The sequence below is a fragment of the Sciurus carolinensis genome, chromosome X (genome assembly GCF_902686445.1).
Source record: "Sciurus carolinensis chromosome X, mSciCar1.2, whole genome shotgun sequence".
NCBI classification, from domain to species: Eukaryota; Metazoa; Chordata; class Mammalia; order Rodentia; family Sciuridae; genus Sciurus; species Sciurus carolinensis.
In genome coordinates, this window is record NC_062232.1 from 53,665,442 (window position 1) to 53,678,744 (window position 13,303).

Below are 13,303 nucleotides of genomic sequence, written 5' to 3' on the forward strand. Positions count from 1 at the left end.
AGATGTATATGAAACATAAATTAATTTTGTGTTAGCCTTGTTTCCATTGCCAAGATATCTCATCATGTATGCAAATACTCCCAAATCCAACAAAAATTTGAAATCTGAAACAACTCCTGATTCCAAGTATTTTGGATAAGGGATACTCAACCCATACTAGGTTACTTTTCCTTCACTAAGATTTTAGTTCTTCTCTATTTCCTTTCCCCTAATATTGTCACATTTCAAATTCCTTCCTAAATAACTGCCATAGTAAAATACAACTGCTGGAAATTAATTTTAATTCATTTTTCCAATGATCAAATTCTAAATAGTAGATCACTATGTGAATGATTACACCAGTTGTGAATCCTACTACTGGTGATAAGAACCTTCTAGATCAGTGTGTGTTGGCTCTGTCACTAACATTTTTCTGCTAGTCCAAATATAACTCAGACTTTGATTGTACAGCTATTGCCAGAAGTGAAATTGAGTTTCCACCAATAACCTGGTAATCCATATGCCTTCATGCATCCATTGTGTTCACTAGTCAAGGAAAGGTAAGCTGCCTAAGTTTTCTTTAAAAGAAGCTAAGTCCTATATTCAATTATACTGTCTATTACTAGCAGAAAGGTGAAAGTGGAATCTAAGAGATTTTTATATACAATTTTCTTTCTCCAGTGCTACATTTTATGCTTTTGCAGTAACTCTAGAAGTCATAATTTACATGTGTGTGAGTGTGGCTGACGAAACAGACAGAACTTATTCTAGCCACATACCCATCTGACCTTTATAAGGTTGTTAAAAAGACTGCCTGATAGGCTTATTGTTTGATATTCACAACAAGCACACCACTTTTGGCCTATATAAACTATCCTTCCCAAATCTGTTGCAGCTTCTAGCATGTGACAGATTCTATGATTGAAATAAAACTGAAAATATCAATCATCCAACCCCAAACATAGCTGCCTTCTGCTCTTTCTTTTTTCCACTAACAGCATTCTTCTGCCTTACCCTTTCTCTTGCTTTCTTTTGCTAAACTAACCTACCATATCAGGTAGTGTAATTTTTAAAAAATACAAGCTCAAATTTAGTGTGAGGCCCTTTTATGTTTTAAATGCCCTGATGCTGAGGCTAGAAAACAGTGCAGTGTAGGAGGCAGTTTAAAGTGATTTTTTTTTTTGCAAACAGCAGGGAGTAAGATGCTAGGAAGTGTTGCTTTTTCTTCCAGTTGCAAAGTTTTCTATGGAATTAAGGCTTCACACTCCACCCCATAGTCTGAACCTTGTGGCAAGCATAAAACCCAGCTGCTTGAGTGCTATTTTTAGTAGCTTATTTTGACTTTAGGGCTAATTTCCATGACTCTGTTAAAAAACACATTTCTCAATAATAACCAAACACCACTAAATCCTCTATACAGAAAGGAGACAGCCTTTCTACCCAGGTTTTCATCCATAGGAATAGGGAAACGAGCATAATTAGGTAAGGCTGTCAGGCACTGCTACTGATCATCTCCTGGGTCTTTGTTGCAGACAGAGCAAGCAAACGAAAAAATGAATGCCAAGCTAGAGGAGCTCAGGCAACATGCAGCGTAAGTTTCCTACCAAATATTTGTTAGTGGCCTATCCCACCTTCCTATCTAATCATGAATCTTCTGGCCTTTACAGTATGATTAACCCTTGGATTCTTTTGCTTGAATTTTCAGCTGCAAACTGGATCTTCAAAAGCTAGTGGAGACTTTGGAAGACCAGGAATTAAAAGAAAATGTAGAGATAATTCGTAATCTCCAACAAGTGATTACCCAGCTATCGGTAAGCCAAGTAATAGGAAATAGGCATATCACTTTCTTTTGTTTCTCTTGAGGCATATGAGTATTTCTAACTCTCTGGCCTTTTGCTGTAAACACTAGATTATGAGCTTCTGGAGGACAGAGATTATAGATCACTAAATATGATCTGAACATTGAGTCTGTTAAATTAAAACACTCCTGGGTCACTTATGCAATGACACATTAATATTTCCATATTCTAATCAAACACTACAAGCAACAACATAGTATGCAAAATTGCCTAGGTAGCAAGAGTAGCAGTCACAGCTCTCTCTTATAACCAATAATAAATAAATTTGAATGATCATTCTGCCATAAATTCCCCTTTCTTATTCATTTTTAGAGCTGCTATAATAGTTGTAGTGGTGGAAGTAATTATTTTTTGTTTTCTCCAAAAGAAAAATTTTCACAGTCCCACCACCTTAAGTACTTTTTTGGTACTTAGGATTGAACCCAGGGGTTACTTTAAAACTGAGCTACATTCCCAGTCCCAGGCAGGGTCACACTAAGTTGATTAGGACCTTGCTAAGTTGCTGAGGCTGGCCTTGAACTTCTGATCATCAGCCTTCCACGTCACTGTGATGACAGGAATGTACCACCACACCTGGCTAGGTATATTTATTTTTAAATTAAAATCATATCACACTGTGTTAAGAGGTTATGGTTAGATTTAATCCATCTATATTCTCCTATTTGTAATTCTGAAGCAGTAATGTATATGTAAATACCTGGTGGTATTTCCTAGTTCTTGGGAATAGGTTTGTATTTTACTGAACAGTTAGTCTTTCATTCCTAGTCCTGCCCAGCATTTTCTTGGAATTGTCCATAGAGTATCACAAAATCCTCCACATGTAGACTTACTCTTAAAGAATAAATGAAGCATGGAATGGTGATGCACTCCTATAATTCTAGCAACTTGGGAGGCTGAGGCTGGAGGACCACAAGTTCAAGGCCAGCCTCAGCAACTTAGTGAGACCCTGTCTCAAAATAAAAATAAAGAGGGCTGGAGATGTAACTCAGTGGTAAGCACCCCTAGGTACAATTCCCAGCACACATCCCCCCAAAAAGCAAATATTTTTAAATACCATATAATATCATATCATCAGGAAAAAAAGATTATGTTGGCAAATTCTAAGAAATTTAAAACTTAAAATTAAACTCCCCCAAAACTATTTGGCAGTGTTTTTGAATAAGTAGTGCTGTATAAAACTGTCACGATCAGTCCAAAATGACAGTTCATTTATCCAACAAATAGAGCAAAGTAATTGAGTACTTGGACTCCCGAGCCAGAAACACCCTGGTTTGAAGCCAATTCTGCCACTTACTAGCTATGTAACCTTGCTAAATGATGTTTACTGTCAAAAGGAAATAATTTTAAGTGACTCAAATTGGATTTAAAGGTATTATTCAGCTGATAAACTCAGGGAGCACCTAGATTCCAAATAACTCCCCATGTTAAGACAGATTAGAGTTTTATAGGGTGAAAAGAAGAAAGGGGTGTGTGTTCTTGTGGTTTGGCTCAGGTAGCAGCTTTTGTTGTTAATTGCTGTGAAACTTTTGGTTAGAGGTTGTTCCAGTTTTCATGCTGCTTCTTCAGGAACATATTGGTGCAATCCCATTCTGATAGCTATCATGTTATTTTTAAGAGTTGCTTTTGCAAGCCTTGTAGTTTGTAAGTTGGTTAAAGTTTACAGATGGGAACAATGACAGAAAGAAGGGGTGAGCTGGCGAGGGTTAAAGACAAGGAAAACTGAGGACCCTCTCTCATGTCTGTTTTAATCCCTTTACATTAACAGTATGAGCAAAGTTTAGTGGGAGCACTAAGGAAGGAGTAATTAACTTAGTCTAGAAAATTTTAAAAGATATCATGGAAGAAATGGGTCCTAAAAATGAATAGGAGCTTGCCATGGAGACAAAGGAGAAGGGACAATCTATACAGAGGAAAGGGTATGTGCAAAAGCAAAGAAGTGTGAAAGTTTAGAATATGGTAAGAACTTCAATGTAACTGAAGGATAGAATGACTATCACACAGATAAGTGTCACGAGCTATAATTCCTTTTAATTTTGCAGTGCTGGGATTAAACTCAGAGCCTTGCACATGCTAGGCAAGTGTTCTACCTCTGAGCTACACCCCAAGCCATATAATTCTCCTTAAGTATGGCTGATATATGAAATCCTTGTATGAGCTACCTTAGAATTCAGATAATGTAGGATTTAGAAGCCTACTGGAGCCTGAATTTACAAGTTCAGAAAACAATGATCATTCATGGCCACCATAACAGTCTCAAGGGATTTCATACTACCTCATTTCCAAGGCTATGATTTGCATGGGAAAGATGAAGTAAACCTCTGGAACCAAATTAATAAAAGAAGATAAAGCACCTTTACTGAGGATCTGGCAATATGACTGGTGCATGGTGTGCCTATAGAGGAAATTGTTAGTGGTGGCTGGCTCAGAGGAACTTTGTAGAATTGCTGTCTACCACTAAAATGCACTTGGCACATGCGGTAGGAGGGTGCTAAAGATTGCCACAAGCTGATAAAGTTCCTGGCTTCTATCCACTGTCACAGTTAGGCAGAGTAAACCCTTTTATCCAAGGCTCCTGCTGGACTCTTGAATAAGAGTTCTTCAAGTCTATTGTTCAGAGACCCTCCCAGCTACATATTTTTTTGGAAATACACAACAATGTATCCTGTGGCTTTTATTAAGACTCACTACAGTGAAAGCAAAATGTTTCAAATGTAAGTACTTGTGCCCTTCATTCTGGATTAAAACTATTTTTATTTTAAGTGACTGGTGAACACCCCCTTTTCAAGTTATGAAGGCAACCATTGTTCCAGCATATTCCTCCTGGGGCTTGAAGCACAAAACTGTACCATTTCTTCCCTTAAGATATAATTCAGGCAAACCTCCTTGTTGCAGTTACCTGTGAGAAATTCATAAGTCCTTTCACTTCTTAAAGAATCAAATTTTTTTTTAATTTTGTTTATACCCCCTCCTCCAAGACCAGTTCCATAAAAAGCATTTTGTATGCCCAGTAATGGTATTACACATGACCTACAAGCACAAGCTTCATTTTGGAAGGTTTTTCTGATTAATGTAGCGTGGTGTACCCTAGCCTTGATCCCCTGATCATCACTTTTAGCAAATTGTATCTTTTAAAGTTGAAACCTTAGAATGTAGGGGAGTGGGAGAGAAGAGAGCCCTTAGATTGAAGTTAATCTGATTGTTATATATTTACTTTTAGGATTGTGAGAGAATTTTTCCATGTTCATGCAAAACATGTTAACATAGCCCTAAGTTGTGTGTGTGTGTGTGTGTGTGTGTGTGTGTGTGTGTGTGGTTGAACCCAGGATATTACACATGCTAGGCAAGTAATGAGCTACACCCTCAGCCCTAGCCCTGAGCTGAAACCTTAGCATTGTTAAATTTCAGTGGGCCAAAAGCCAAGGGTATACCCACTGTAACAACACATCTTTAAATATTAATCCATCTACTTTAATCCTAACTCTCTAGAAGGTACTAGAAAAAAATTTCCAAAAGCCACAATTATAGAATATGCTCATAACTAACTATCCTTATATTGAAAATTGAATTGAAACATGCAAGGAAGGAAAAGGGTAACCATTAACTAACAAATTCATGTGCAGCTTTTTAAGGATTTGATGTGCCCTACACTTAGAGAACTTCCAGTAAGATAAATCATGATGAGAAAGAATGTGAAACTCTGAAGCATCCTTTGAATTCTCTTTCAACCTCCTTGGTTGGGAATTTAGGAACAGAATAAGGGAAGTGCTTTAAAAACAGCACTTATTTAGGGCCGCTTCATTCCTTGCCTGAAAGGGACTGTGATTCATGTTTTAATACTGTGTGATATTTCACAGGACTGGTATAGACACTTCATGCGCTAACCCTAAATTCTTTACTCTTAAGCCAATAGCTCTTTCACCTTAATCATGTGACTTCCTGGCAATAATACTTTCCTCGCAGGGCTTTCCAAAATTACTTTAAGCAGTAATCCATGTTACAATGCCAAATAAAGCCTAAATTCCAGTGGTGAAAACAGAGCTTGTTCATGAGATAGTTCATAAACAAATTAGTCCTAATAAATTGTTTTAGGTTTCTTTTCTGGGTGTTTGTTATTCTAATGCCCAATAAAGGAATTTGTCATTCTCCCAGGAGAGAACCAGTGTCTTCCTCTTACCTCCTCCTAACTATCCAATTAAACTACCCAGAGTAACTTCCTATGATCAATTTTTCCTTTCCTTGTTTTGGTACTGGGTATTGAACCCAGGAACAACTTACCACTGAGCTACATCCCCAGCCCTTTTTATTTTGACACAAGATCTCACTGAGTTGCTTAGGGCCTCACAAAATTGTTGGGGTTGGTCTTGAACTTGTGATCCTCCTGCCTCAGCCTCCTAAATTCCTGGGATTACAGGCATATGGCACCTCACCTGGCATATGATTAGTTCTTACCTATATGAGGGACAGAGCTATATCACATTTGTCTGACTTCATGGACACATTTCTCTGGGGTACCCACACAGGTTACTTTTTTCTTACAGAGTAAGATCTTGCTATCTTGACTGATTATAAAATAAAAATCAAAAATAACCATTCTATCCACATTTCTTGTACATTTCCCTTATTTTACATGTCTCTTCTTAAGTTGGTATGTCTACAAGAAGTGGCTAGACTTGTACATTAATAGAGGTAGACTTAGTGGTAGAAACATAAAGAAAAGGTAGAGTCTATTAAATGGGTTAAATTTTGTCCTGCTGAAATGGCTGAGGGTTTCATTCTTGCTCAGGGATCTGTGGCAGAGCAGGAGAAGTGCAATAAATATGTCAGTTACCACATGACCTTATTTTTTTTTCTTACAAAGACTTTCACAATTGCCCTTTATGAAGAAGAAAGACTCTGGAGAGGTGGAAAATGGAAACATATGGCTGTTAGGATATCTGTGACTACAAAATGGGTTCAGCATCTTAAATGGTCTCTGTGTGTACTTGAAAAAAAATTAAATAAGCAGTGTAAAATCCACTAGTGAACTTTACTTCAGAATCTTTTCCTAAATCGAAACATTTGTCACTGTAGGATGAAACTGTTGCTTGCATGACTGCAGCCATTGATACTGCGGTGGAACCAGAAACTGTAAGTAATTGGCCCCTTTGTGTGGAACCAGGAGCTCTAACTGTGCCATTTCCTATAATTTATCACTTGACTGAAGAAGAGAATCTGTGATTACTACCATTGGCCATAGAATACCCTGGAAATGCAGAAATCTTCAGTGTAAATCTCAGTTTCATAAAATCCCTAATGTAGATAGGCTCTATATCTAATAATATAACTGGTAATTGGTAGCAAGTCTTCTCAGGGATATCACATTCCAAATTTTCAATGTGACTTACTTATTGTTGGATGCTAGGATTCTGTATCAACTGTTAAGCAAGTTAAAATGAGGAGAGGAACATATTAGGAAATCATGGCAAAGCCAAAAAAACATTAGAGGAGAAATAGATAATTTTTTTTCAGCATCCTTTTCAAATGATAGAATGGTTAGGGGCTAAAAGAAACAAGGAAAATATATTGAGTGTTCAGATCTCAAAGATAGATAAAATGTATTAGATGTTCCAGAATAAAGTCAAAATGAAAAGCCAGGCAATGGTTTGCTTGAGATAGACTTTGATGCCTAAAATGAATATATATATTGGTAGTTTTCATATTATAAAAGAAAGAAGATAAGGGATAAGTGAGGTACTAATAGTCAGCTGTGTGAGAATAAACGAACCCTCTTCTCCATTTCCACCATTTCCAAAGTGCCATTTCCAGTGCCTTCTGTCTTCTAAGGACTCGTTTGCATGAAGTTAAAAGTGAGGAATCCTGGCTATGTCAATAAAGGAAAGAGCAAGAAAACAGCTGTCTTTAAAAGAGCTAAAATATATAAAAGGGTATTTACATGAGCAGGGAAATAGGCTAGCTTAATTTATTTCAGATGTTTAAAGCAAATCTTATATGAAAAGCCATAGCAGTGAAGGAACAGAGATATTGCTAATAGTGAAAGGGCTATGAGACTTGATGAAATAGTACCTAAGGAACTCCAATTTCTAGTCTTTCTTACAAACCATTGTCTAGATTATCCTGATTACTATCTTTTCCAGCAAGATGAAACCAGTCCAGAAACCAGCAGGTCTTCAGATGCTTTCACCACTCAACATGCTCTACGCCAAGCTCAGATGTCGAAGGAGCTGATTGAGTTGAATAAAGCTCTTGCACTGAAAGAGGCCCTAGCTAGGAAGATGACTCAGAATGACAACCAATTACAGCCCATTCAATTTCAGTACCAGGTAAACTATTTTCTAGGACAGCATTTGTTCATGTCTACCATCTTTAATTGAATGGAAAAAAAAAAACCCAAACACATTAGTTTTGGTGATAACAGATAATGTGATGTGCATGGTACAACTGGAATTGTTTGTTTATAAAAGGGATATATTCAAGATATGGGATCTATAATTTTGTTCCATTTATTGTAATACCTTACCTTATGTCTAGGAATTTAATAAATGATTTGATAATATTGTAGTAGATGTGGTTCCAATTCATGGAGAAATTGAGTCTAATAAATTTGCTTGGTTTCTGAGAAAGGCTTATCTCTAGTAGATGCCCTGGGTTATAGTATGAATTACAAAAAGACTAGTAGTGGATATTATATGACTTGACACATGGCAAAAACTTTTTCCTAGTGGTGGTTCATAGTGGCCCTTGCTAATTACTAACCAGGTCTCTATCTGTCCTGTTCACTTTTCCTGTGCCTACTGCCTAGCCATCAACCTCGGATTATCATCCTGGGTATTTGCTTCACTCCTCATTTTTATTGAACAAGTTGTATGTCTTTCTCCATCTTGGGATACCTCTTTGTTTTGGTAGAATATAAAACCCCAATAACTTTCTGAGAAAGCATACATGCAAGAAAATGGTTTTAAAATTTTGCATGCCTAAAAATAGCTTTTTTGTCATTTAGCTAGATTTAGAAGTCTATGAAAATTGTTTCTCTTTAGAATTTTGAAGACCTTGCTTGCTTTTTTTTTTCCCCAGTGCTGGGGGTTGAACCCAGGGCCTTGTGCTTGTGAGGCAAGCACTCTACCAACTGAGCTATATCCCCAGCCCTGAAGGCCTTGCTTTGTCTTGTATTTCCATTGTTGCTGTTGAGAAGTCCATTATGATTCTTGATTCTTTGTATTTGACCTGTACTTTTTTCCCCCTCTGGAAATTTTCTGGATCTTTCCTTTGTCCTCTGGAGTTACTTAATTTCACAAAGATGTACCTTAGTCTGTTCTCATTGATTGTGCTTGGTGCTTAATGGAGCCTTTCAATCTAAGAATGTGTAGTTTCCCTATTCTGGGAAGTTTTCCTATATCATTGCTTTGTGTCATTTCTTGTATCATTTCTCTACATTTTCTCTTACACTTCTCTTAATTGGGCATTGGATCTCTTCTTACCTCCTCCTTCATATTTTCTTTCCATATTTTTTTTTCCTTTTTTTGCAGTGCTGGGAATTGAACCCAGGGTCTTGTACTTCCAAGGCAAGCACTCTACCAACTGAGCTATATCTCCATCTCCCTCCTATTTTCTATATCTTTGTCTATATATTTCACTCTCTGGGAGATTTCCTTCTACTCCTTCTGGTAAGTTCTTTATGTCCAAGATTTTTTTGATCCTCTAGTTGTTCTTTTATAGTTTTCTATTCTTTGTCACGAATGCACTGCCCATTTATAAGGAAAGTAGTTAGTCAAGATTTTCTTCTCCCTGCCTTGCCTTTTTTTCTCCACATTTCCTTTAATGTGCTTCTTTTAGTCTCCCTTATATTTACAAAGCTTTCCTCAAATTTTCTAGTGATCTTTGGTTGTATATTAAGATTTAGGAATGGGGCACTAAAAACCAATAGAAGATCTATCTGCATGAGTTTCCCTTGGGCTAATCAGTTTCCATAAAGAAATCTTTCATTCTCCTGCCTGGAGTTGTGTAGGCAGAATGGTAGGGTGCCACCTTTCTGGTAACCCAGAGGAAATAAGTGAGTTGGAATTGCTCCAGTCATATGCACACTTGTATTGAATCACTATGAGCAGTATGGTACTTCATGTTTGCTTTTAGCTCTGTCTGGTGTCTGTGTATCCATCCTGTGAGGATCAGGCACTCCAGAAGGGGAGCCTCTACTCCTTTCTCTTGCTTTGTGAAACAAATTGTCTTGCTGCTTCTTGCCATTTATCATGTAAGAATTACATTTTAACATTTTCCATTCTGGAAGTCAGTTACTATTTACCCAGTTGTTTTCCTCTTCTAAAAGTCTTTTGGTATCTCTCAGCTGCCTTCCTCTTCTCTTTCATTCTTGTTAATTTAAGCAGCTTTCGGGGTCATTTTTAGTGGGATTGCAGGAAGGAGTAAGTTAGATATGTAGCTCAGGCATCTGTGTTAAGAAGACATGCAGTGTAGCCTTTTTTAGGTCAAATATTTTGGCTTTTCCAGGATGAACAAAAGATTAATAGTGAGGCTGAGGAATTATTCCTTTCTTCTTTTACTCTTTTTAAATTTTTTATTTTATTTGCTCTAATTAGTTGTACATGACAGTAGAATGCATTTATACATTTTGATAGATTATACATAAATGGAATGTAATCTCTCATTTTTCTGATTATACATATTGTAGCATCACATGGGTCATGCAGTATATATGTACATGAGGTAATAATGTCTATTTCACTCAACTATCATTCCTTTACCCCATACCCCTTCCCCTCCCTTCACTCCCCTCTACCTATTATAAAGTAACTATTCTTCCCTATCCCCCACTTATTGTGAATTAGCATCCACATATCAGAGAATATATTCAGCCTTTGGTTTTTTGGGTTTGACTTATTTTGCTTAACATCATATTGTCTAACTCCATCCATTTACCAGAAAATGCCAGAATTTCATTCTTTTAAGCTGAGTACTATTTCATCATGTGTGTGTGTGTGTGTGTGTGTGTGTGTGTGTGTGTATACACATTTTCTTTATCCATTCATCTGTTGAAGGGCATCTAGGTTGGTTCCATAGTTTAGCTATTGTGAATTGAGCTGCTCTAAACATTGATGTGGCTGTGTCACTATAGTATATTGATTCTAAGTCCTTTGGGTATAAACTGAGGAGTGGGATAACTGGGTCAAATGATGGTTGCATTCCAAGTTTTCTGAGGAATCTCCATAATGCTTTCCATAATGGTTACACCAATTTGCATTCCAACCAGCTCTTGCCTAGAAACATGAGATATGAGTTCCAACAGTGTATTTCTAACCTTGTAAGAAGGTATGGGTAATGAGCTATGTAGTAGCTATAGTAGATATCTAGTCCTTTTATTCTTGAAATCAAATATGCTTGAGCTCCCAAATCTAAAAACTAAGAAGATATAAATTCTTAGATAAATAGTACCTTTTACTCACATATAAATCATCACCTCTCTTTTTCTAAGAATTATTTCTTATAATTTCCTGTACTTTTTCATTCCAAACAGAATTTTCCTATCACAGCAAGGAATTGCTATAGAGGAATTGGGGGAGGCTTTGGTTCTGATCAACGAAGGTTGTTTCCATGAGTTGTTGTAAAACCAAGACTCAAATATTTGAATAATTCCCCCCATGGAGTTGGTGAGATAGTTACTCACTAAGTGTACCACCTACCATACTGGTAACAATTTTGAAGTGTTATAATATCACATGTTGACAAGGGTGTGATATAGCAAGAGTAGAAATCAAAATAGCCACTTTTTGTGACAATTTAGCAGTGTTTGTTACAATAAAAAAATGTGTACACTCACCCTATAATTCAACTTCTCTCTACGCTAGTGAAACCTAGCACATGCACCCAAAAGACATGTATAAGAATGTTTTATCATGTCAGAAAAAAGAGAGGCAGATCTGTATGTACTAGTATAAATAAATCTCAATAAAGTAAAAAAGGCAAATTACAGAATAATATATATTACACATATAGTGTGACTTTGTGTGTGTGTGTGTGTGTGTGTGTGTGTGGTACTGGGGATTGAACCTAGGGCCCCTGCCTCTGAGTTACACCTTCAGCCCCTAAAGTGTAATTCTGTTTATGCTTAACACATATTTGAGGGGGCTGGGGAGATAGCTCAGTTGGTAGAGGTCTTGCCTTGCAAGCACAAGACCCTGGGTTCGATCCCCAGCACTGCAAAAAAAAAAAAAAAAAAAACACACATATTTGAATTGGTGTGCACATATACACATACATGTATTTGTACATATACTATATATATATACTTATATTTTATATTCTAGACAAGTACATATATAATACACACATAATATATAATATGCAATCTATATGATATAATATATAATGCATGTTTTATATGTGTAAATGTTTAGATACATAATATGCACATATGTAACTGTCTAGGAAAAATGACTGGAAGATCTACAACAAGCTGATAACAGTGATTACTTCTGGAGAGGGGATGGAATTTTGGCAGGGGTGGGGTAGTCAAGGGGACTTGACCTTTACATGTATTATCTGGATTAGTTTTCACAAAGTACTTCTATAAGTAAAAATGAATATATATCTTTTTAAAATTTATTTATTATTTGTATTTATTTAATGATGATTGACCAGTTTAAATATTCAGGGTAACTATACAGCAATGAGATTAATTTTCATTGGTTATACTGAAGTGGCTCAGTACATTGTGTGGAAAACAGCCCTAGCCTATGTAGAAAGCTTCTCTAATACAGCCCTGCCTAACCTGCCTCTGCTTCTTTGTGTCAATCCAGTACTGAACTGGGACCTTTATATAATCTTCTCAGCCACCAGCCACTCATTCATCCAGTTGCTTTTCATTTTTAGTTCTGAGAACAGGATAGAATCTGGTCATTGGGTTTTCTCATTCTTGGGAACTGCCAAACTTTACTTTCTAGAAGTTTCTAAATATATGCAGAACTGCAGTTGCTATTGAATATGTAAGTTTGCAAGAGCTATGATATAAAAATATTTGTACAGCTCTTTATAGGGTATAAAATTTCATTACCTTTTTATTTTTTTTTTCGTTGAAAGCAATCTTTATTTCTTTTTTTTCCCATTTTTTAAAATTTTAATTTAATTTTTTTAATTTTAATTTTTATTGTAAACAAATGGGATACATGTTGTTTCTGTTTGTACATGGAGTAACCGCATACCATTTGCGTAAGCATACATATTAATGATGTTTGATTCATTCTGTTATTTTTTCCTCCCCCCCCACCCCTCCCCTCCCTCTTTTTCCTCTATACAGTTCATTACCTTTTTATATTATTTAATCTTCCTAGAAACCTTGCAAGGTAGGTGTTATTTGGGGTTTATTTGTTTGTTTTGGGAACAGTCTCAGTATTTTGCCCAGGCTGGCCTCAAACTCCTGGGCTCAAGCAATCTCCTGTCTCAGTCTCCTGAGTAGCTGG

At 36.6% G+C, this 13,303-nt stretch overlaps 1 protein-coding gene across 1 annotated transcript in view; it reads left to right on the plus strand.

Moving 5' to 3' along the window:
- The window catches only part of Kif4a (kinesin family member 4A), a 127,713-nt gene that overhangs the window by 54,073 nt on the left and 60,337 nt on the right, over positions 1-13,303 (plus strand). The window contains 4 exon segments of the mRNA XM_047536619.1: positions 1,512-1,570; positions 1,685-1,790; positions 6,909-6,965; positions 7,973-8,158. Coding sequence (XP_047392575.1) covers positions 1,512-1,570; positions 1,685-1,790; positions 6,909-6,965; positions 7,973-8,158 — 408 coding nt within the window.